At 41.1% G+C, this 24,798-nt stretch overlaps 1 protein-coding gene across 6 annotated transcripts in view; it reads right to left on the bottom strand.

Annotated features, from left to right (window-relative positions):
• Nucleotides 1-24,798, bottom strand: part of ULK4 (unc-51 like kinase 4) — a 569,816-nt gene that overhangs the window by 453,885 nt on the left and 91,133 nt on the right. For 5 of the 6 annotated variants that reach the window (XM_053903940.1, XM_053903943.1, XM_053903944.1 and 2 more), the window contains 3 exons: nucleotides 23,197-23,304; nucleotides 18,825-18,908; nucleotides 1,983-2,144 (listed from right to left, as the gene is read on the bottom strand). In XM_053903940.1, coding sequence (XP_053759915.1) covers nucleotides 1,983-2,144; nucleotides 18,825-18,908; nucleotides 23,197-23,304 — 354 coding nt within the window. The remainder of the gene's footprint in view (nucleotides 1-1,982; nucleotides 2,145-18,824; nucleotides 18,909-23,196; nucleotides 23,305-24,798) is intronic. The other variant, XM_053903942.1, reaches the window with a different exon arrangement.

The raw sequence follows: 24,798 nt of genomic DNA, 5'->3' as shown, positions 1-24,798 counted from the left end.
CATAAACCCAATCAAAGGAAGACTTTTTTCTAAGGGCCAGGATTAAAACAGATGTTCTAAGATACCCAGAGGCGTCACGGAAGTTCCCTGATATACTTTGTAAGCTCCTTCTGACAGTCTTTCTGTAAATACTAATACGATAATTAGGGTTCTTTTCTATCATTTTGAAATTATATGGCTCCAGAAGCACATGTGTGTGTATATGTGAAAGAAAGACAGACAGATGCTCCATATCCTTTGCTTAATGACATTCAGTAAGCAGACTGTTAGCCCTTAATCTTCAGAATTACTTTGGTCAATTTAAGATAAGAACTGGAAAATATCCACAAATACCCTCAGGATTTAGCAACATGAAAGCCAGTGGAGATCTCAGCAAGATCAGCCTCAGTGGCATTTTAGGACAGATACCACATTGGGTTAAAGAGGAAACGGGCCAGAAAGGAGGAATAGTTGGTAACAATAACTCTTTTTATTACTTTATTTTTTAATGGTTGTTTTTGAAGGAGACAGAGATGGAGCGTGATTGGGGGAGGGGCAGAGAGAGAGGGAGACCCAGAATCCGAAGCAGGCTCCAGGCTCCGAGCTGTCCGCACAGAGCCTCACAGGAGCTTGAACTCACGGGCTGTGAGGTCATGACCTGAGCCGAAATCGGATGCTTAACCGACTGAGCCACCCAGGCACCCCTATAGCAGTAACTCTTTAAAGAAGTATGGCCATGAAGGGAGATATGCAGCCCAGAGGCACTTTGATATGTTTGTATATGTGCTTTTTTTTTTTTTTAATGGGGTAAAGAATACACGAATGCTGATTAGAAGGATCTAGTAGAGAAGAGGGTTAAAGATTTAGGAAAGAGGGGTGCCCGGGTAGCTCAGTCAGTAAAGCGTCTGACTTTGACTCAGGTCATTATCTCACACATGGTTCATGAGTTCAAGCCCCACATAGGGCTCTGTGCTGATAGCTCAGAGCCTGGAGCCTGCTTCGGATTCTGTGTCTCTCCCTCGCTCTCTGGCCCTCCCCCACTCACGCTCTCTCTCTCTCTCCCTCAAAAATGAACAAACATGAAAAAAATTATAAAAATAAAAATCAAAGGACTTAAGAGAGGAAAAAATAAGCATTTCAATGAGATTCCCAAGGAGCGAACAGGAAGAAGACATGAAGAAACATGGGAGAGATCTGTCTCTGCAGAAGAAGGGACAGTTCATCAATCGTAACAGGAGGGAAAGACAGCTCAGGTGTGGATGTAAACAGGTCTACAGACGTGGCAGACAGACACTGGGATAATTACCACTGGAGGTTGATTTTCTCTGCCAAGTATGGGGGAAAGTCATTTATGGAGGATGCAGGAGAAAAATGTGGGTTGGAGGTTTAAGCAAAGAAAACAAGGCACCAAAGGGAGAGGTGCAACAATGAGCAGGCAACAGAAAGATGAGACCGGTGATCAAAAAGAGTGTTTTCATAAATCATATGAGCAAGGGTTGTATTTGTTTAACAGACTGTTAAATTGATATAACCATGTTAACACATCTTCATACATAATTATCTTCTACACCAAGTCACTACAACCATGTGAGCAAAGAAGTAGACAACCAATCAAAATATAAAAGCTGCAAAACCACAGACGCCTGAACACTAACATGAATTCACTCTATAATTAATTCATGATAAATGCATTTAGCAGAAAATCTGAAAGAGGGAGCTCAGGAAAAGTCAGGGAACACTAAATGTAAACCAAAACAAATGCTGTACCCCACCCACTAGCACTTCCAAATGATTTTTAAAACCATTTCCCAACAGTCCCAAGGTTTTCCAGCCCCAGTTTTGAAAATTTTACTTTAGGAGAAAATTATTGTTCTCACCAAATATATTACTCTGATATTTCTGTGTCCTACTTATCCGGTGAGATTTACTCTGTTTGTGGCACAATTCTTCAAATTCGGTGTTTAAGTATACCCAGATATATCCCTAAAAGATGCTCCACTTACCGATATTGCTGTTATCCTGAGAGAATCAACAGTGGAATGTCTGAATAAGAACCATAAAACGGGTCCAATTTCTCCTGTAATAAAGCCCTGGGCCTGAGCAGAAAAGGTAGTGCAGACATTTTCAATAATCTTTGCTGCCATGTGATTCACAACACGTTCTTCCTAGAGAAGGAAAGAGAGAAGAATAAAAGGGAGTTATTTAGGGGTGCCTGAGTAGCTGAGTCGATTAAGCATCCAACTTCGGCTCAGGTCATGATCTCACGGTTCATGAGTTCGGGTCCTGTGTCGGGCTCTGTGCTGTCAGCTCAGAGCCTGGAGCCTGCTTCGGATTCGTGTCTCCCTCTCTCTCTGCCCCTCCCCCACTCATGCTCTGTTTCTCTCTCTCTCTCAAAAATAAACATTAAAAAATATTTTTTAAAAAGGGGGGGGAGTTATTTACCAAAAGATATATACATACATGTCATTTCTACATAACCACTGCAGATAAAGGCCTGATAACAAGAGTGTTTCATCTGACCCTGCGTGTTTTATGTACTTCAGTAGGTGTAATCATTCCTTTAGGCTATTATGAAATTACTATAATTTAATCACTAAACCAGTTTAATCATTTCATCACTAAAATCTAGCATAACATAATTTTAATAGATTTTAATAAAAAGACTGACTGGAAAACCGTATGGAGGTTCCTCAGAAAGTTAAAAACAGAACTACCTATGATCCAGCAATTGCCCTACTAGGTATCTACCTCAAAGACACAAAAACAGTGATTCAAAGGAAGACATGCACCCCCATGTTTCAGGCAGCACTATCAACAGTAGCCAAAGTATGGAAAGAGCCCAACTGTCCATTGACTGATGAATGGATAAAGAAGATGCGGTATACACACACACACACACACACACACACCCAAATTACCCATCAAAAAGAATGAAATCTCGCCATGTGCAATGATGTGGATGGAGCTAGAGAGTAATGCTAAGCTAAATAAGTCAGTCAGAGAAAGACAAATACCATATGATTTCACTCCTATGTGGAATTTAAGAAACAAAACAGACGAACATGGCAGGGTTAGGGGTGGGGGGTTAAACCATGAGACAGACTTTTAATTATAGGGAACTGAGGATTACCAGAGGGGAGGTGGTCAGGGAGACAGGTACAACAGGGTGATGAGGACTAAGGAGGGCACCCGGGATGAGCACTAGGTGTTGCACGTAAGTGATGACTCACTAAATTCTACACCTGAAACGACTATTACGCTGTATGGTAACTAACTGGAATTGAAATGAAAACTTAAGGAAAAAAAATTTTAAAGGCTGAAACCATCTGAAACGTATGCAGTACGAGCACAATATAAAAATGGGAGAGAATTTTAAAATCTGAAGGACTAAGCAAAACAAGCTTCAGGAATCACTCAGGGCTGGGAGTATGAGTGTAGCAATCAGCCAAAGAGCATTTAAAATACAAGGCAATGTCTTAGGAAAGGTATTGCCTGTGTGGCGTGATACCAGACTAAAGGCTACTCCAGACTGTCGTAACAATGCTTAAAAGCTAGACTCAAAAAGGATCAAACTGCTTCCATGTCACTTGGATGAGTTCAAGAAAAAGCACAAAAGCACTTTAAAAAAAAAAAAAAAAAAAAAAAAACTTTTTTTTAAAATAAAATCTTTAAAAAAGAATACAAACACTCCAGCACCTAACAATATAAAAAGCACAATGTCCAACATCGGCTTAATATGGCCACACATGCGAAGCAGCAGAAAAACAGGACTCCTAGGAAGAAAACTCAATCAGGAAAATGACACAGGTGATAGACTCAGAAGAAAAATTTATTAAAATGGATAGTATAGTTTATACACTCAAGAAAGAAGAAGAAAGCATAGCATAAGCATGATAAAAAAGTGAAATAAGGGCGCCTGGGTGGCTCAGTCGGTTAAGCATCCAACCTCGGATTTTGGCTCAGGTCATGATTCCAGGGTTGTGGGATCAAGCCCACATCAGGCTTCGCACTGACCGTGCTTGGGATTCTCTCTCTTCCATTCTCTCTGCCCCTCCCCCTGTGCATGCACACGCTCTCTCAAAATAAACTTTTAAGAAAGTGAAACAGAAGATACAAAAATGGCCTGAAAGGCTAGAAATTAGTCTTATAATGAAAAATACACTTAGTTGGATTAACAGATTAGACTCTGCAGATCCAATGATTAATGAACTTGAAGGCATGGCAATTAGCAATAAAAACTATCCAAAATAAACACAGAATGAAAATTGGGGGGGGACAATGGAACAGAGCATCTTAGCATCAGTGAACCATATAGGACAACTTCAAACAACCTAATGTACGTGCAGTGAAAATCCCAAAGGTGACAGGAGTGGGGGAAGGTTGAAATACTGGCTGAAAAGTTTTAAATTCATAAAAACTGGTAACTGTCAATTTAAGAAATTCAATGAACCTCAAGAGGGAAGGAACAACAACAACAACAACAAAATCACACCAAGGCACATCATAAACTGCTAAAAAGCAGTACTAAAGAGAAATACTTAAAAGCAGCTAGAGTAAAAAGACACATTATGTAGAGAGGAAGAACAATAAGGTTGATGGGACACTTTTCATCAGAAAAGTAGATTCCAAAAGAAAGAAGATTCCAGAGCAAAGAGTATCTCCAAGGGATAAAGGTCATTTCACAAGAGATAAAAAAAAGTCATTCAACAAGAGAATATAACAATCCTAATTATTTATGCCCCTTAATAATGGACCTTCAAAATACCTGAAGCAAAACCTGATAAAACTGAGAGAATAAAAAAATCCACAATTTTAGCTGGGAAATTCAATACCTTCTACTCGGTAACTGACAGAACAAGTAGCCAGAAAGTCAGTAAAGATACAGAAAGATAACACTATCAACCAACTTAGACACTGATAGAATACTCAACAAAGGTAAAATACAATGTTTTTTTTCAAGATCACACAAAACATTACCATGTTACAGTATACACTGAACCATAAAACATCCCAGGAAACTCTGACTCATGAGTTAACTGGAGATGAGTCACAGACTTAAATGGGAAAGCTGAAACAAAAAAGCTTCTAGAAAAGATCATAAAGAGTATCTTAGCTATTTTGAGGTAGGCAAAACTTTGTTAGGAAAAAGGCACTAAGCATAAAAGAAAAAATTGTTAAATTAACACTCATAAAAGTTGTAAATTTATCCTCATGACACCATTATTGCCTCATCGTGTCTTAGACTAGGAGGAAATATTTACAATACACACATACTGAATATATATTTTATGTAAGTTCTATGTCAACTGAAATATTGACAATTACATTAAAAATTGTATGTAGAAAAAAAATTGTATGTAGAATATAATCCCATGTTTGTTTAACAAGAACATATGCATATGTAAATATCTAAGTAAAAAAAAAAAAAGAGCATAGAAAGAGATACAATACCTATTAACAATGAGTACAATAGGTGTGAGTTGTGGGATCCAAGAGTTCTACTTTAGACATTGCTTAAATTGTTACAGTACATATGTAAATTTTTTCAATCAAAAAATTATGTATTTCTCATGAAAATGCAAAAAAAAGTAGGAAGATACTGAGTTATATATCTAGGTTCAAACCATTCTACCAACTGCATATCCTTGGGCATTTTCACCTCTGTGCTTTAGCTTCTTCATCTATAAAAATAAGACACAAAGCAGTTTGGAAATTACATAACATACCCGGATACTTAACCTAGGTCATAAAAAAATAGCATATTTTTTAAGTAATATATTTTTAACATGTTAGCTTCGCTTCCAATTATTAGTATCACAAAGTATGAATTATAAGGCTGCTAGAAAAAGTTTTAACGTTACCTGAACTTCTTCAATGCTTCCTCCCCATTCCTGATGTTTCCTCCCTTGTGGCTAGACTTAATATAACCTTTTCATCCTCTCTCTGTTCCTTTATTCATTATACCCAAGAGAAAAGAAAATGCTTCACCTAGTTGGTAAATTTGAAAACAATAAACAGCATGCCTAACCACTCAGCTCAACTCCTGCCCCTTTTTCCTTGAACCCAGGCCCATCCACACAGAGTCGTTTTCTCATATTCCCCATCTCAAGTCTTACCTAGAGAGGTACTCCACTTGGAAAGTGCATTTGTACCTGAGGGGTGCAAAGATTCCCTGAGGTGGGAGCGCAACATAAGGAAACCTACTTGCCCACAGATACCAAGCTATGTCCTCCACCCTCCCTAGCTCTCAGTACATACATGTATGACATTTTGATCTTTTATGCCTTGCTCTGTGTCTTCTCATCAGGTTCTGAAACCTTTGCCCTGTGATGTAGAGGTGGGGAGCAAAGTGCTATCTGGGGGGAAGAACTTTCTCAAATACCTTAACATGTGCTTTCCATCACAACCATCAGCCAAATCCTAGAGGACTCATTCCTATTACTTGAAAACCACCACTATTTTAGCACTCAGGTTGGAAAGGAGCCATGTGTCGTCCCAGTGCTCTATAAACTCACTGAGGCTGTCAGGTCAATTCAACTTGCTACTACCTGAAACGAGCTATCCTAGTCCCTCTGAAATCCCCTGTGGGATGCAATACAAGCAATAAGATTGGTGTTATTTTCTGCCTAATTAACTCTTCAGAAGGGATAACTGGACTGAACTAATATCCATCACTTAAATCAAAGACCTATTTCATCATACTATGAGGATAAAAGTTATGATGATTAGGAAATGATCCTATGAAAATAAGCCTATGATGATTATGCTTATTAATGAAGAGTTATACTCATTTTTAATAATGGTAAGTAGATCTAATAATGTATTGTGGGCAGTCTTAAAAAAAATTTCACTGCCAATGTTATTTTAGTCTACATGCCTACTTCTTCAAAAAGGAGTATCAAAATTAACATCTAAAATATTGACATTAGGGGTGCGTGGGTGGCTCAGCCCATTAAACACCTGACTCTTGATTTTAGCTCAGGTCATGATCTCACGGTTACGAGATCAAGCCCCACATCAGGGTCTGCGCTGGGCTTGGAGCCTGCTTAAGATTTCCTCTCTGTCCCTCTGCCTCTCCCCTCCTCAAAAAAATACTGACATTATTTTCACATTTGTTGGTTTAGCAAAACTATGATCTTTCTTCTAAAGACTCCAAGGTATCTGGAGTTTATTTTCCCTGGTTTACTGTTTTAGTAACTCATTAAATCAAGAAAACAGGATTTCTATTTCTTACAATATAGTGGGCTAGAGATCTGGACAACTCTATCCCTCCAAAAGCAATCCAAATGCTAAATTTAAAATAAGAAAATAAACAAACCTTTTTAAAAGCATCAGTGAACTAGGACCAAATTGTTAGGCCAGTGACTGTATAGGCAAGAACTCTGAGAGATACCCTCAGAGATATCCAGAGCACTTAAGCTGATGTTTACCCTGAGAGCACTTGTCTAACAAGGTGAACAAAAGGAATGAGAAGGCAGGCAAGTACCCACACAAGTTGGAAGTTAGATGAAGAACCAGCACCAAGTAAAGCTAGAGCTCCCAGTGGCCACAACCAAATATAATAGAGATGAACAAAAAGTAACTTTTCCATCTTCCCGACTCCCCACTGATCTGAGTTGGGGGCTGCAGGTGTATGTTAGGGAAAGGAGATTGCAGGGAAAAAAGCCCAAAGGCTAAAAGTATAAGTAGGCCCTCACTTGAATTACAGAGTATCTCCTTCAAAAGAGCCACAGTTGGTCTAACAGCTAATTTCTTAACAGCGACAAGTGTAGTCAGAAGACACTAAAACAATACCTTTAATTGTTAAAAATACTGTCAACCCACAATTGTATTCAAAGAAAAAAATGTATTTTAACAAGAGCAACAGAATAGCCATTAAAAGAATAAAAATAATCATTAAAAAAGCAAACCAAAAGGACAAGAAAAAATAAACATAAAACAGAATAAACAAAAGCAGAAAATAAGATGCCAGCTATAAATACAACTATACCAACAACTACAATAAACATAAATGGACTAAATACTAAAGAAAAACTATAAAGCAGAAATTTTGTTAAACACTGTACGAAGAGACACATCAAAAATAAATTCATTTGGGGACACCTGGGTGGCTCAGTCGGTTAAGCACCCGTCTTCAGCTCAGGTCATGATCTCATGGTTTGTGAGTTCGAGTCCCACATCGGGCTCTGTGCTGACAGCTCAGAGCCTGGAACCTGCTTCAAATTCTGTGTCTCCCTCCCTCTGCCCCTCTCCCACTTGTGTTATGTCTCTCTCTTTCAAAAGTAAATAAAAACATTAAACATTTTTTTTAATTTATTCAACTAGAAAGGCTAAAAATAAGAGAATGAAAAAAGAAATATCAGTCATATCTAATCCAACAAAGGATGGTATAAGCAAATTAATATCAAAGAGCATAAGCTTTGGACAAAAAGCATTACCATTGATTTTTTAAGGTAACAACATAATGATAAAAATGTCAGTAAACCAAGGGAAATATACTCTAAAATTTTATGTATCTAATTACCAATATTCAAAATACATAAAAGCAAAATACAACAAAACTGCAATCCTACCAAGGAAAGTATTTAAAAACATGTCTCAGTAGCTGATAAAATAGAGAAAAAGCAATCAGCATAGATACAGAAGACTTCTATCCCTATCAATCAGATTAACAAGCCTGACCTAATGGGCAGAAAAAAACTTTATCCAACAATGGCAGAATTCACCATTTTTTCCCTGAATATACACACATACTGAGTCCTGAAAGAAGTCTCAACAAATTCTAAATGACTGAAATCATACATACACCATTTCCTCTAAACATGATTCCATAAGTTAAAAATAATAATAAAAAGATAAATAGAAAAACTATAAGGATAGGTATGAAATGAGAAAGAAAAGAGCTACAGGATTATTAAGAGTACAAAGCATGTAATGGGATAAAAATAAGTCAAAAGAATGTGAAAATTTAAACAGAAATCCAACCAATATAAATCCTTGAAAGGTATTATCATTGACGTTTCACCAGTTTTTACATACTGACTGCAGCAGAGCCAAACTCTGAAACCTCCTCTGTGAAGTCACCTGCCACAGGAGAGGATATGCAACCTCACGCTTGCGTGTAAAATGCAATGCTGTGTGCTTCTTACCTTACACCACCTCTCTGGAAGCTGATCTATCTCACTTGGTGCTAAGGGTCCCTTCCTCATGCCATTCTCAACGGTTCACTTCAAGACACATCAGGTAACTCCATCCTTAATAAGCCCTTTTGCCTCCTACTGAATAGGGTCCAAAACATTTCGGATGGTGGCTCTCTGGTCCTCCCCATTCGGCAGACAACCACGACTTCTGGTGCGGTGCCAGTCACGTCCCCAAGACACGATGGTGAAGGTCAGAGTGAATGAATTCGGCTGTATCGGGCACCTGGTAACCAGGGCTGCTTTTCACTCTGGCAAAATGTATATTGTCAGCATCAATGACCCCTTCGTTGACCCCCAACTACATAATCTACGTGTTCCAGGATGATTCCACCCACAGCAAATTCAACGGCACAATCAAGGCTGAGAACTGAAACCTTGTCGTCAACGGAAAGCCTCTCTCCCGTCAGCATCAAACGGGGCGAGGCTAGTGCTGAGCATGTTGCTGAGTCCACCGGGGTCTTTTCCACCATGGAGAACGCTGGGGCTCAGTTGAACGGTGGGGCCCGGAGGATCATCATCTCTCCCCCTTTTGCTGATGCCCCCGTGGTTGTGATGGGCATGAACAACGAGAAGACTGTCAGCAACGCTTCCTGCTTCCCCAACTACTTGGCCCCTCTGGCCAACACCATCCATGACGATCCCAGCACCGTGGAGAGAATCACGATTCGTGACTCCGTGCCATCACTGCCACCCACAAGACGGTGGACAGTCCCTCTGGGAAGCTGTGGCACGACAGCCCAGAGGCTTCCCGTAACGTCATCCCTGCTTCTACTGGCACCACCGTGGCTATAGGCAAGATCGTCCCTGAGCTGAACGGAAAGCTCACTGGCATGGCCTTCCATGTCCCCAACTCCAACCTGTCAGTCACGGATCTGACCTGACGCCTGGAGAAAGCTGCCAACAGGATGACATCAAGAAGGTGGCAAAGCAGGCACGGAAAGGCCCCCTCAAGTGCATCCCGGGCTACCCTGAGGACTGGGCCATCTCTTGCAACTTTAACAGTGACACCCACTCTTCCACCTTCAATACTAAGGCTGGCATTGCTCACTGGTAAAGTGGTCAAGCTCATTTCCTGGCAATAAATTTGGCTACAGCAACCAGGTGGCGGACATTATGGTCCACATGGCCTCCGAAGAGTAAGAGCCCCCTGAGCCACCAGCCTCAGCAAGAGGCAGAGAGATGCCCTCAGGTGCTGGATGTCCATGCCCCAACTCAAGCCCCAATACACTGTGAATCTCTTAACTGCTACACAGTTTCCATCCCAGGTCCCCTGAAGAAGGGGGGAGGCTCGGGAGCCCTTCCTTGTCACATACCATCAATAAAGTATACTGTACCCAGCCAAAAAGAAAAATTATGGCTAGTTTAATAAAGAAAACACCGGATCATTCATAGTCCACATACACGTTGCCAACGCTCACTGCAGAAACACCAACAGAGTGGTGAGGACCCAGAAAGAACCTGATGTTGAGGCACACACATTTATCAGAACATTAAACTGTGACAGGAACAAAATCAGAAAATCTAACTCTACATTTTCACTTTTATCAAAAGCCAAGAATTTTCAACTAATTTTTCCCTGTGTTTTAGGCCTAAAACATTTCAAAGATAATACATTTAATGCCTAACATCTCTAGTACTCCTTTCTAATTTGAGCCTGGTCTTTTCTAATTAAACACAAAAGCAACCTTAACACTAGTTTTCATTTTTAAAAAAAGAGAGAGAACTCTAATTTCAAAATGCAAATAAATGTCCTCTTAAAATAAGTGTTACTTCAAAATTATCTAATAAGCTGTTACTCAGAAAAAAAACAAAGCCAATGGTTTGTATGTTTTTTGGACCTCATATTTTTAACTACAACCTATGCATTGTGAGTTCAGCACCTATAATCACACATAGACTATTATGCAGGTTCTCAAAACAGATGTGGTTGAGTAGATACAAACATACAAATAATCTTCTCCCGTAAATATGTGGAAATTCCCTAGGAGCTGCTTCTGGCTTGTCACTGGAGAATAATAGGCTACTACCTACCCAGATAAAAATAAACACTTCAGGGGTACCTGGGTGGCTCAGTCGGTTCAGTGTCCAACTTGGGCTCAGGCCATGATCTCATGGTTTGTGGGTCCGAGCCCCGCATCAGGTTCTGTGCTGACACCCCAGAGCCCGGACCCTGCTTCGGATCCTGCGTCTCCCTCTCTCTCTGCCCCTCCCCTGCTCGCGCTCTCTCAAAAATGAGTAAACGTTAACAAAAAAATTTTTAATATAAAAATAAACACTTCAAAGAAAGGTCAGCTTTCTCACCCTCCTTATCCCACGCACATATAAACATACATCACGTAAGCTCATTGCCAAATATTCCTGAGATCAATACAGCGATGACCCCAAGGGGGCAACTGCTCCTTAGTACTGTATACAACATTAAGGTCAAAGCAATGGAAGGGAAAGTTGTCAGACTCAGAGGGGGCCCAAGTCAGAAGCTCATGGAAGGTCATGAAGCACAAGTACCCTCCTATACAGGAAACACCACCAGGTGGGTCACCTAGACCTTGGCCGACACCAAACCACTGAAGAGTAGCAAGTGTAGGATTGAAATCCACATCCTCTGACTCTCAGCTGAAGGTCTTTGAAATGCCAACCCCAACTCTGAAACTGATTCAGTATCCTCATAGATACCTTTTCTTCCACACTGCCACCCTCCTTTTTCGGCAGTCACATAAGATCTTCCGAACTGCTTGTGTGACCCACCATATGTCTCTTACTCTGATTACTTCTCTTCTCTCCCTCTAAGCACTGACCTCTGTCACAAGGACAAAAACACCTGACTCGTATCTCTATCACCATTGTTAAAGTTACAGAAATCGTGTTCAGAAAGTAGGCTGTTTGGAAAACACCATCATAATATCTTAGGGAACTTTAAAAAGAGAAAACCTACTGAAAATGATCTTAAACTCCTGACACTCTCAATGTAAGCCCACGACTTCCTCTCCCACAGTGCATCACACAACATGCCATAGGATAGGGTAGGTCTGTGGGCAAATTACTTTGAAAATGCTGTATATTCTCCCAAGTAGTTCATAATTACAAGCTCTGAAAAGTACTAACAACAAATCAAACTGCTCAACCTTGTTTAATCTGGTGTCTCTAAGTATTTGACTAGAAAATGCTTTATTCTTTTGATACCTATAAATATCCCAGGCAAAGCTAATTTTCTATGCATTATGAACAAAGAAGTTTATAACTTAAAACTGCAATTGACGTCTAAGAAGTCTACGTATCAAATTAAGATGAAGTAAAATTTCTCAAAAAAATGAAGTAAAAATTCTATACTGCTTTCTCCCCAATGCAGAAATTAAAGAAAAGGGATAAAAATCGAATCAATTTGGCCCATATTCAACAAGACACATTACAAAGTTTTGATGTGGAAAAAAAATCAGTAATTGAGGCAAAAGAACATCTCAATATATTTAAAACAATAGAAACAGCACAACAATGTGAACGTACTCAATACCACAGAACTATATACTTAGTGGTCAAAGTGGTTTAGTTTTATGTTACCGTGTGTTTTACCACAATTTTTTTAATCCAAAGAGAAACAGGACAAACCACTTTCTTGACAATAAGGTAATCCAACTTTGTTACTTCAACAAAGAAAAAAAAAAAAGGCAATAAAATCCCACCCACATGAAAAAGTTTTAACCACCTCATAAACAACCCTGGATCAAGGACAAATTTAAAACTAGAACTAGGGACTATCAATAAAATAGCAATAATGGAAACACTACATGTCCAAACTAGTGAGATACAGCTAGCATGGAACGAAAAGTTAATAGCCTGAAATGTCTTACTGAGTACACGAGAAAGAAACCAAAGCAAATGAAGTTACCAAAACAACAATAAAAGGCTGGTGTACAGAACTAAGGATAAAAAAAAAATTTCTTTCCTGAAAACTGAAGGCAGGGCAGCATCTTAATTTACCTTTACCTTTCCTGCACCTAGCGGTACATAATAGATGTTTCATAAATGTTATCTGTAAAGAATGGGACCTACATCTGAGAGGTAGCTTAAGCAATAAATTAAATACATCGGCTGAATCTCATCAAGAATTCAAAGCAACTTCAATCAGTTATCTTCAGGTTTTTTTTAATCAAATGTGTCATTCTCCTATTATTGGTCTTCTCATTGAGTATGCATTCCATTTACTACTAATATCAACCGATTTTTCTCAAATTCATTTGCAGATGTGTTCTTAACATCCAAACAGGTGAACCTGAAAAGGTGAATCTAAAAACTACACGAAAGTGAAAGGAACAAAATTAACTGAGAAACTCTTGAAAAAGATTATGTTACTAGGGGAAAACTCCCCATATCCTTAGTATTAAATAATAGAAAGTATTAATTTAGATAGTATGACACAGAGACAGATAATAGACCAACAGAACCAAACAGAGCCCAGGAAAAGACACTGATGAGACAAGGGGACACTGCAGAGCAGTGGGAAGAGGGTGACTTTCTCATTAAAAAATCCTGGGAGAACTCATTACATACATACATACATACATACATATATATATATATATATATATATATATATATATATATATATATATATATTTTTTTTTTTTTTTTTTTTTTTTTTTTATAAAGATAAAACTACCCAGGGCGACTCAGCTGATTTCAGCTCAGATCTTGATCTCGTGGTTTGTGAGTTCCAGCCCTGTGTCAGGCTCTGTGCTGACAGTGCGGAGCCTGAGATTCTCTCTCTCCTTCTCCCTGCCCCTCCCCTGCCCACGCACTCTTTCAAAAATAAAAACATTTTTAAAAAGATAAAACTACCCATACACAGCAGCGCACACACAGAACAATTACAAATAAAGTTCTAAATAAAGGAAAAATAAAACTTGTATTTATTTTTTTTAATTTTTTTTTTAACGTTTATTTACCTTTGAGACAGAGAGAGACAGAGCATGAACAGGGGAGGGTCAGAGAGAGAGAGGGAGACACAGAATCTGAAACAGGCTCCAGGCTCTGAGCTGTCAGCACAGAGCCCAACGCGGGGCTCGAACTCACGAACCGCGAGATCATGACCTGAGCCGAAGTCGGACGCTTAGCCGACTGAGCCACCCAGGCGCCCCAAACTAAAACTTTTAGAAGAAAATGGAATAGACCATCTAATGATGGTGAAGTAGAGAAGCATATGAGACACAAAAAGCTAATCATAACAGAAAAAAATTGATAAATTTAGCTACATTAAAATGAGGAACTTCTGCTTATCATCGGATATTGTAAGAAAATGAAAAGCCCTTGGGGCACCTGGGTGGCTCAGTTGGTTAAGAAAATGAAAAGCCCAACCACCATCAGAAAGGATCTAGTAACACATATAAACCAAAGATTAGTATCCAGAATACACAAACATTCCAATGGATGAAGTGCCAATGGCATCTGCGTTTTTTTTCAAACAGTTCAGAAAACAAATGAATATAAATAAATGAATAAATGCATGTACATATGAATATATACATACACACCTATATTACAACAAAGCAAGGAGAGCAAAATGTTAAAAACTGTTGACACTAAGTGATGGAAATAAAGGTCATTATAGTCTTCTTTCCTTTTCTAGTTATTTCAAACATTTTATAACAGCAGGCTTGTGGTAAGGGAGGCAGTGTAGAGAATTCCTACAAAGCAACATAAATCCCCCCCCCAACAAAACAAGATAAATAAAAAAGGATGGTGACCATATTAGTAACCACAAAAATGCATATTAAAGCTATTATGAGAAAACATTTAATGCCCAGAAGATTGACAAAAATTTAAAGTCTGACTAGATCAAATGTTCAAGACATGGGTTCAAGGGTACTCCTATACCCTACTGGTGGGAATACAAACTGATACACACGTGTGTCTGAGTGTATTGAGGCACATTCCAACAACATACAATGCAGTAGTATAAATGAACTATAGTTTACACAATTGGCATGTATCAACTTCAACCTAATTTTGAGCAACATAAAGTCTCCACAGGATTTGGTGCCATTTATTTATATAAAGTTCAGCCTTAAGAACCAATCAAAGATGGAAACGTGATAAAGAAATACTTGGGAATGTTTATCATAAGGTAAGAATAGTGGCTACTCCTTGAAAGAAAAGAGCAAGCTGCAATCCAGGAAGGACAGAGAAGAAATCTGTTACCAGTTTTTTTGGGTTTTGTTTGTTTGTTTTTAAAGAGAGTGGGTGTTGGGAATGCAAACTGGTGCAGCCACTCTGGAAAACAGTATGGAGGTTCCTCAAAGAACTAAAAATAGAACTACCCTAAGACCCAGCAACTGCACTACTAGGCATTTACCCAAGGGATACAGGTGTGCTGTTTCGAAGGGACACATGCACCCCCATGCTGATAGCAGCACTATCAACAATAGCCAAAGTATGGAAAGAGCCCAAATGTCCATCGATGGGTGAATGGATAAAGATGTGGTGTGTGTATATATATATACACACACACACACACACACACACACACACACACACAATGGAGTATTACTCGACAATCAAAAAGAATGAAATCTTGCCATTTGCAACTATGTGGATGGAACTAGAGGGTCTTATGCTAAGTGAAATTAGTCAGAAAATCAAATATCACATGAGTTCACTCATATGGGGACTTTAAGACACAACAGATGAACACAAGGGAAGGGAAGCAAAAATAATATAAAAACAGGGAGGGGGAACATAAGAGACTCAAATATGGAGAACAAACAGAGGATTACTGGAGGGGTTGTGGGAGGGGGGATGGGCTAAATGGGTAAGAGGCACTAAGGAATCTACTCCTGAAATCATTGTTGCACTATATCCTGACTAATTTGGATGTAAATTGAAAAAAATAAAAAATTAAATTAAATAAAAATAAAAATAAAGAGAGTGGGTGTATCAGTGTGCTTTTAAACATACACATAAATTTCACATACTCTTTTGTTTATGTGTTTCACACACACACACCCCTACATCAGGAAATACCAGTAGGTGCTGGGGAAAGTTTTTCTACATGGAACAAATTAATTGTTGAAAATAAGAGGCTTAGAAATTATTCACCTTCGACTACGTCCTAAATACATTAGATACATGCTAAAGAACTGCTACAATTCAGTTATTTTTGTAAACAAATCTTTTTTTAGGGGGGATAATCACCCCCTAATCGATCTGTGTTACAGAGACAATGTTCAAGTTTAGGTTTCTCCCACTATCCAAAAGTACCCTGTTCCTATGAAACCTTTAGTAAGCCCAAATGGTGTAAAACCAAGAGCTATCACCATAATCTAAATAGAAAAGGTTTTGAGTATTCCCAGACCCCAAAAATAACGTCTCTCAGGCTTCTCTAATACCTTAGGACACATCTTGTTAATGGATGCAGAAAATACATCAACACAAGGACAGATGCTCGAAGGCACGGTGGGCTCAGTGGCTGGATGCTGAGATGCCGAACGTAGTTCCTGGGGAAGGAAGGACCTTGGCGGGCCACTCTCCCTGCTTCTCGGGACAGGCCGAGGCCTGCCTGTGTAACAACTGGCTGCAAAACAAACCCTGAATGCTGTTTGTGCTTTTTGCCTTTTTTCGTGGGAGCAGAAACCCTCTTCGTATTTCTTTCAATGAGAGAAAACAAGTACTAATGTGGGTCTTTTGTACAAGTTAAGGGGCGCAACATGTACTTTTGAAAAGTGAGAGACACCTGCGTGTGCTGTCCAAGCACATATTTAACTGCTTTTCTAACGTACAATAAAATTTTTGTAGAGAGGCCTGGACTTCCCTCCCTCTTTATGGAAAATACACAAGACCTGTCATATATACCAAGACAATAAAAGGCACATTTGCTACTAAAATACGAAGTATCATAATGATTAAAAATAATTGTTTAATAATACACACGGATATCAGGCATTATTCTTCATCTTACACATACAGTGAAAAACACGGAAGGGTGTGGGAGAAAATACTCGATTAAGGATACAACCTCACGAACTAGAATTAGTAACCTTTTACTGCCCCTTAATCTTATTATGGAAACTGGTCTGGATCACCCGGCAGAAGAACCAAGCGGCACTCGGAGATCTTGGAAGGAAGGAGATTTATTTTACACGGGTGGGCTCAGAGGAGAGCATTCTCCAGAGATCTGAGTGCCGAATGCAGGTGGGAAGGGTAATTTATAGCGTCATCTTCCGCATTCCTGATGGCTTTCGGGCACGCTGCAAACAGGGCAGGAAGAACCCAGAAGAGGAGTCTCTAAGCTGGGAATTAGAGCTTGTCTTAGTCCCATAGGCCATCTTATGGTGCAGAACTTTACTTATTTTCCCAACAGTAGTAATTTGGCACCTGAGGCAAGCAGGGTGGGAACAAGAATCTGGAAGGGAAGTCGTCAGGCAGGGACTGAAATTCCCTAATCAGTCCTGTTGGCCGTCAAATAACAGATTTTTCCCTAACAATCTTAGTTTTAAAAATTAAGATACAAAGTTTGCAAAATTTCTTTACGCTGTGAAAAAAGTTCCTAGAAGGCTCCCTCTCTCCTTTGAGTTCCCATAGTTCTGTGCTTCCACATTTATACAGTTGACATAATCCACTTTGTTTTTATCTGATCTCCCCCAATAGGTCAGATCACTGTGCGTGAAGAGTATTCACCTTCTTCATCTGTGTGTCCCCAAGTGTGCCTAGCTTGAGGTCTTGAGTGATAAACTGAAACACGTCTTTTGACTACAGAGAAACATGACTTAATTCTCGTATCTTTGGTAAAGCACAGTTTACTGGCTTTATTCATACCCCATAATGACAGCTGACATCTCCAACCCTACGGGCTAGGAAGTTTTCAAACTTCCTTTCTGGATCACTAGGGCAAGACCGTGCAGAGCGCTCCTGCACCTGGAACCCTTACCATTCAATGACGCAGGAAGTAATGAACTCAAAAGGAACATGTTTACTGTGACGTGGTTTTTTCATTCCTGAAGGAATGTCTTTAGCCTATGGCTCTGCCTTGGGTGAAACAATGTCAAATGCTTTAAAGCAAACAGAAAACGTGACCCTTTTAGGTCAGCTACTCAATTCTTTACAAAGTCACACACACGAGCTCCCTATGCCAGTCGGTTAGTTGGCCAGCTGGCTGGTTTGCAGCCACCACCAACGGCATGAGAAGGACCGTGAATGAATTGAAAAAAAAGAATCACATGATAAATACCACTTAATATTAAAATCAGTGGATACTGGCGGAAGGTTCCTGTTTCTGAACTGCACAATGGCAAGCCGACAAGATAATCACGGGGCTTTTGAGGCCCCCAGCGAGGTCTCTGCATACACCCTGCTTGCTAAACTGGTGTGTCAGGGAGTTTAAGAGCAGGGGAGGACTGAGGATAGGTTATGAAAAAGCTGCTTACGCTGCTTGTGTTTGCTATCGTGTTTTAAAAAGGCGAGACGCTTCAAAAAGTGAATGAGCGAGCTGAATGACCATAGGTCACTTGCTCACAGCGGCTTGTCGGGATTATTTAAATTCAGGAGCGAGACTCGGCTGACAAGCTCCCCGCACGGCTGCAGGCTACACTCCTCACACAGCGCCTGAAGGGTTATTATGATGGCGGGTGTCTACAGAGGACCACAAAGGAGCCTTACCCCTTCCCGAAGGCACCTCATTAGCACTGTGTACGAAGCCAAGGGAACGGCCCAGCATTCTCTAGGGTTCTTTTTTTTTTCTTCCTAAAAAAAAGTGGAAGGAAAAGCAGTGAAGCTAACAGCACAAAAGAGATTAACCCGTTCGAGAAAAAGGCCGTTTCAAACATACAAACTCTCTGAAGCTTCTTAATATCCTATTGAAAAGTATCACTACCTGGCAATTCTGACCCAGTGAGGGGGTCTTTGACCACGTTGTACATACAAGGTGTTTCTCCTTTCTCCTCATGTTCTATATGATGTTCATCAGACCCCTTCACCAGAAGCCAGGCAGGAAGAAGAAAAAAAAAGAAAACGAAGAAAGGACAATACGATCCACCTGGCAGAGAAACTACTCTACTGACAATCGTAGGTGAGACTACAGATATTCCTACCTGAAAGGTATTCCACTAGTTGAAAGGATTTGAAAGCACAGAACACACAGCTCTGAGGAGGATCTCAGGAAAACCCACAAGCATAAGTAAAAGGCTGTATGTTGCCCGGTAAGACAAGGTGCTAAATAAAAATAAGCAAGTGTGACTGGTGGGTTCGCTGATTTTAATGACATCGGCAAGGATTCGCTCACAGAAGAACCAAGTTAGGGTAACAACCACAGAAACACGACTGTAATTTCTCAAATAAAATCTAATTATAAATTAGGTACCACACAGAAAGATTGGGGGGGGGGGGCAATTAATCCCTTTAAGGCAATGAATCTCTTTAGGTTCTGTTTGGAGAAAATATTTAAGACCATCCAAATTTTAGAACTGGTACCTTATTGGTCCAGATGCTTTTTATACGTATGCTGAGAATCATGACCCATTAAAACCGTATCCTTGCTCCATCACAGAATCCCACACAGGTCAGAGGCTAGACATTATCATCCCAGGCTGCTGCAGCTTGAAAATCACTATCGAAAATCACAAAAATTCAGTACCCAACTTCACGTCCAAACGTGACTTTCTTCCCTTCCAGCTCACTTGTTCAGACCGTCTACCACACCCTTTCTGTACTCTATCGCCTACCCCCCCCCAGCCACTTAGATCCCCTGGTCTGCCGTTTAATCCCTCCTGCCAAAGGCCAAAACCCTTCCCGCATGTCCTTTTCCCTTCTCTGGGGAAACCAACCCCCGAGGGAGCCGGCGGCCTGCTTCCCCAGGCCTGCGCTCAGGCAGCCGGGCTCTGAGAGGGGTGACCCCAGAACACAGAGCCCATGGATGACGTGGGATCAGCAAGCCCAGGGAGCTTCGTTCTCACTCTGCAGCATCCTGTTCTCTGACCAATTCCCTCTCACTCTGCAGCATCCGGTTCTCCGACTCCCTCCGACTCCCTCTCAGAAAGGGCCACTTCACAGCCGTGATCCTCTGGCCACTGCACCGACTTTCCTCCGCCACAGAGATCACGGAAGTCGTGAGTGAGAAAGCAGCTCCCGGCGTTCCTACCCCTGAAGCCGTCTGCTACTTACACCCAGCGGTTACAACGGGACAGGCTCCTCCACCCCTTCCACGTGGGCCCAGCATCCCATTCCCATCCTGCCTCCTCCAGCGTCATTACCTTGCTATCTACCCCATACTGCTAAATTTTCCAAGCCCTGTCCACGGGGTCCTTTCCATTTCCACTACAATAACCTCACTGTCCCCATCTTCCAAACGGGGCTCCCTTCGGCCTCGGCCCCTCCATTCCTTTTCACACCTATTCTCGATTCACATTGCTGGTCCCAGCTTCCTCACCTCCTGCTAGAGGCTCAGCGCGCTCCAGGATGCTTTCTTCCAACTCCCTCGCTTGAAGTCAAGTAAGTAAACATATAAAACAGCTCCTGTTGAGTTTCTGGTGACTTTCACGCCACTCGATCCAGCAGGCTCTTTTCAGAACTTTTCATGGACCGTCAGCTACCGCAGCCCTACTGGCTTTCTCTTTCCTGAAACACCCTCTTCGCACGCCTAACTTCACTCCTACTTCGCTTACTCTCATTTCAGCTCAGAATCTTTTCTTACCATTCTCCCACCTATTCTCCTCCTTTAAGCCAGAGTCATCCCTCTGGCACTGAAATCAGATGACACCATTACCCTTCTTTAAAACCCTAGTGACTTCCCCTTGCTCACAGGCTTAAGACGACGACATCGGACTCATCCAGATTCCTTCCTGAACATGCTGGCCAGTCTCTCCAGCCCTGCCTCCTTGCTCACTCCCTCCTGTCCCGTTGGTCTTGGTGTGGGGCGCGCCTTATAGAAGCACTTACGAAGTGCCAGGAATTCTTCTAAATGATGGTCACACAGCCGTGAACAGGACTGATAAATTTTCTGTCTTAATAGTATTTAGTGGGGAAAGAAGAAGACGAAGAAGAGAAAGAAGGAAGAAGTAGGTGGAGGAGGAGAAAACAAGACAAGTCAGTCAAGATGCTGGGGCTGCTACAAAGAAAACCAGAGCAGGGTACGGAGCGAGAGGAAGACCGTAGGTAGGGTGGCCCCATCTCCTACCACGCAAGACCACACAAGGAGAAGACCCTCTGAAGGGATCCGAACCGAGAAAACGCAAGTATCTCAGGGAGAATCACTGCCAGCAGGATGAACAAGTGCAAAGGTGTTGAGGCAGGAGCGTGGCATGGCGGGTTCAAAGAGCCATGGGGAGGTCAGTGTGGCGGGAGGAGGAAGGCAGTAGGACAGCAGGGAGAGAGGAGGTCACACAGGTACCGGGAAGGCGGCCCCCCAGGGCCTACAAGGTCAGTGGCAGGATTTGGCTGTGACGGGAAGAAGCGCTGGAGGGCTCTGAGGAGTGACAGACACTGTAGACGCCCGTGGTTTTCACAGGCTCCGTCTGGCTAACAGAGGATAACAGGCACAGAGCAAAGCAAGGAGGTCATCTAAGAGTTCTTGCAACAGGGCAGGTGAGAGATCATTATCAGCTGGACAAAAAGGTGACACAACAGGAACGCCCAGGCTCAAGGTGGGAGGTACCCCTGATAAAAGAAAATACACACAAACAATAAGCAAACTGCCTCATCATGTTGTTGGCCGATTCTGCTCTGCTCTTCCCTTCTCAAGCCTGTCACCTTGGGGTGCTTCCAGAGAGCCAACAGGACAGGGCTTAGGTCTCTGTATTGTACACAATACACACTATCACATCGGGTCAGTCTTACTACACCAGCACTGAGCGGAGATTTGAAGGTTCACATATATTCAGAGTGACCGTTCCAGAAAAGCCCTCATCTCGTGAAAAGTTAATGATTTTTATGGATCCAGGGACCTAACTTCCGTTTCCAGTTTGCTAACCTAAGTTGAAGTCAAATGCCACAGAACCACCCCTTTATTAAAATAGCCTAGCTTATATCCAATTAAAGTATGTACCAAAGAAGGGGATTCTTTACATCTACTTCTCAAAGCAAATAGAAATAGCATTCTATATGAGTCCAAAAGATTCTAGAAAATGCAAACTAGTCTGTGTGACAGAAAGTAAATGAGTGGATGCGGGCAGCAGTAGGAAGGGCAGGAGGAAGGTATTATTGCAAAAAGTGTGGAGAGTCTTTTGGAAATGACAGGTATGTTCATTATCTGAACTGTGGTGATGCTTTCACAGGTGTGTGTGTGTGTGTGTGTGTGTGTGTATAAATTGATCAAATTGTAATCATTAAACATGTACAGTTGGCTGCATGCCAACTATATCTCAATTAAGCTGGAGGGAATAATAATAATTCAAAAAAAGAAAAGAAAAGAAACAACAAAAAGAATTACACTACACTCTCATCCCTGATCAGACGGCCAACTAGGCACCTGACCACTCTTCTAATGAAAGCAACTCTTTTTATTCTGACATCCTCACAATGCATCAGAGATCTGACAGGGAAACAAAGAATCAAACTGCAAGCATGAAGGCTAAGCTGAGCACCAAAAGTCTGCTTTTACTCTGGGGGCCTGCAAAACTTGGTCATGACCCCCGGCTCATGGCATCAAGCCTCATGTCAGGCTCTGCAATGACCACTGACCATGGAGCCTGCCTGGGATTCTCTCTCTCTCTCCTCCTCTGCCCCTCTCCCCCCCACTCATGCTCACTCTCTCGCTCTCTAAAATAAAAACATTAAAAAAAAAAAAAAGACACATTCAGTACAATTCCAAATACACAGCAGAAGACTCAAAATTATCAAGATAACAGTACTTCCCAAATTGATCTGTGCAATGTAATTTTTTTTTTTTTTTAATGATTTGCAGAACTGGACAAGCTGATTCCAACATGCAATGCTCTAAGGGGCGAAACCAAAACAACTTTTATAGGATATTAACGCTTGTTAGCCAGGATATGTCAGAACATGTCAAATAGCAATAGAGGTAATCAGAAGGTCTCACCTGGGTGGCTACAAGGTAGATCAGCTCCCCAAGGGTTGGTAAGAGGCACTGTTTTAATTTGCTATTTCTGAAGTTTTCCCTAATTAACTCAGTTAAGACAGTAATTGCCTGAAAAGGGGGGGAAAGAAAGAGAGAGATTAGTTCATATGTATCTCTTAGTTCTTTAACCTACAGGTAAAAGACAAGACACTCAACAAAATTCACTCTCCATTTTTAAGAACTAGTTTCCAAATTATTTTCAAAACATGGGTCTTATTCCTGAGAAAGCAGTAAGTGTCCCAGAGAAAGGTAAAAATGTATCTAGTGAAAGAAAGGCACATACATACAGCACTTGTCAGTTACTAAGATCTTGCACTCCATCGCTGATCCTGCAAGGCCTCTGTTACTCAGTCTCTAAACACAAGGAACGGAGGCTTCAAAGAGGGCAGCAGGTCTCCATCCAGTTCACTCAGACACCAGAACTGAACACAGATGGCAGGACAGAGCCTACCATGCCCCAGCACCTCCAACTTCGAAAAAACTCTTACACTGCCTTAAACTTTTAAATGACTCCTCCCAAAATCTCAGAGTAGTAAATGTTATTCCGAAGTGTCAATATAATCCACTTAAAAATTCAGTAGGCTATTTTATCAAATCCAGTTAATTTCCTAGGTGTCATGCTAAGAAAATTACATACACTCATTGCCAGAATTCATACACCAGAACACACGTCAATGAAATCACAGTGTGACCCATAAAGTAAGATAGAGTAGGTTCAGGATGCTACATATAGAGGGGCCCAATTCTGAAACAAACAAACAAAATACGTAGTGTGGAAGCACTGCTCTAAAACAGCGTAATTCAGGGGCTCCTGGGTGGCTCAGCTGGTTAAGCATAAAACCTCGGCTCAGGTCTGGATCTCGCAATTTGTGAGTTCCAGCCCCAAAACGGGCTCTGTGCTGACAGCTCAGAGCTTGGAGCCTGCTTCAGAGAGGGAGCTTGTCTCCCTCTCTCTCTCTCTCTGTCTCTCTCTGCCACTCCCTCCTTCCTCCCTCCCTCTCTCTTTCTCTCTCTCACAAATAAATGAGCATTAAAAAAAAATGCTATTTGCAATCACTAAAAATATCAAATACTTAAATATAAACCGAACAAGGGGTGCTGGGTAGCTCAGTCAGTTAAGGGTCCGACTTCAGCTCAGGTCATGATCTTGCCATTCCCTAGTTCGAGCCCCAAGTCAGGCTCTGTGCTAACATCTCATAATGTTAGCTCAGAATCTGGAGCCTGTTTCAGATTCTGTGTCTCCCTCTCCCTCCCTGTCCCTCCCTCAGTTGCACTCTGTCTCTCTCTCAAAAACAAACATTAAAAAAAAATTTAATAAAACAAAATTTATGTGTAAAGGTAAAATAATTAGAATAGCCAAAACAATTTGGGGGAAAAAGTGCTGAAATTAATCTGATCTCAACACTCAGTATATACATAATGTAATCAAAACTGTGAGGCACTGCCAGAGACAGATATATCGATCAATGGAACACAGAATCCAAAAATAGCTCCACAAGAATGGCCTGCTGATTTCTGAGAAAAGTGCAAAGGCAATCCAAAGGAGGAAAGTCAGCCTTTTCA

This window comes from Panthera pardus, unplaced genomic scaffold, assembly GCF_024362965.1.
Source record: "Panthera pardus isolate Hobbes unplaced genomic scaffold, ASM2436296v1 HiC_scaffold_16, whole genome shotgun sequence".
Classification (NCBI taxonomy): Eukaryota; Metazoa; Chordata; class Mammalia; order Carnivora; family Felidae; genus Panthera; species Panthera pardus.
This window is presented reverse-complemented; position numbering and strand designations above follow the sequence as displayed.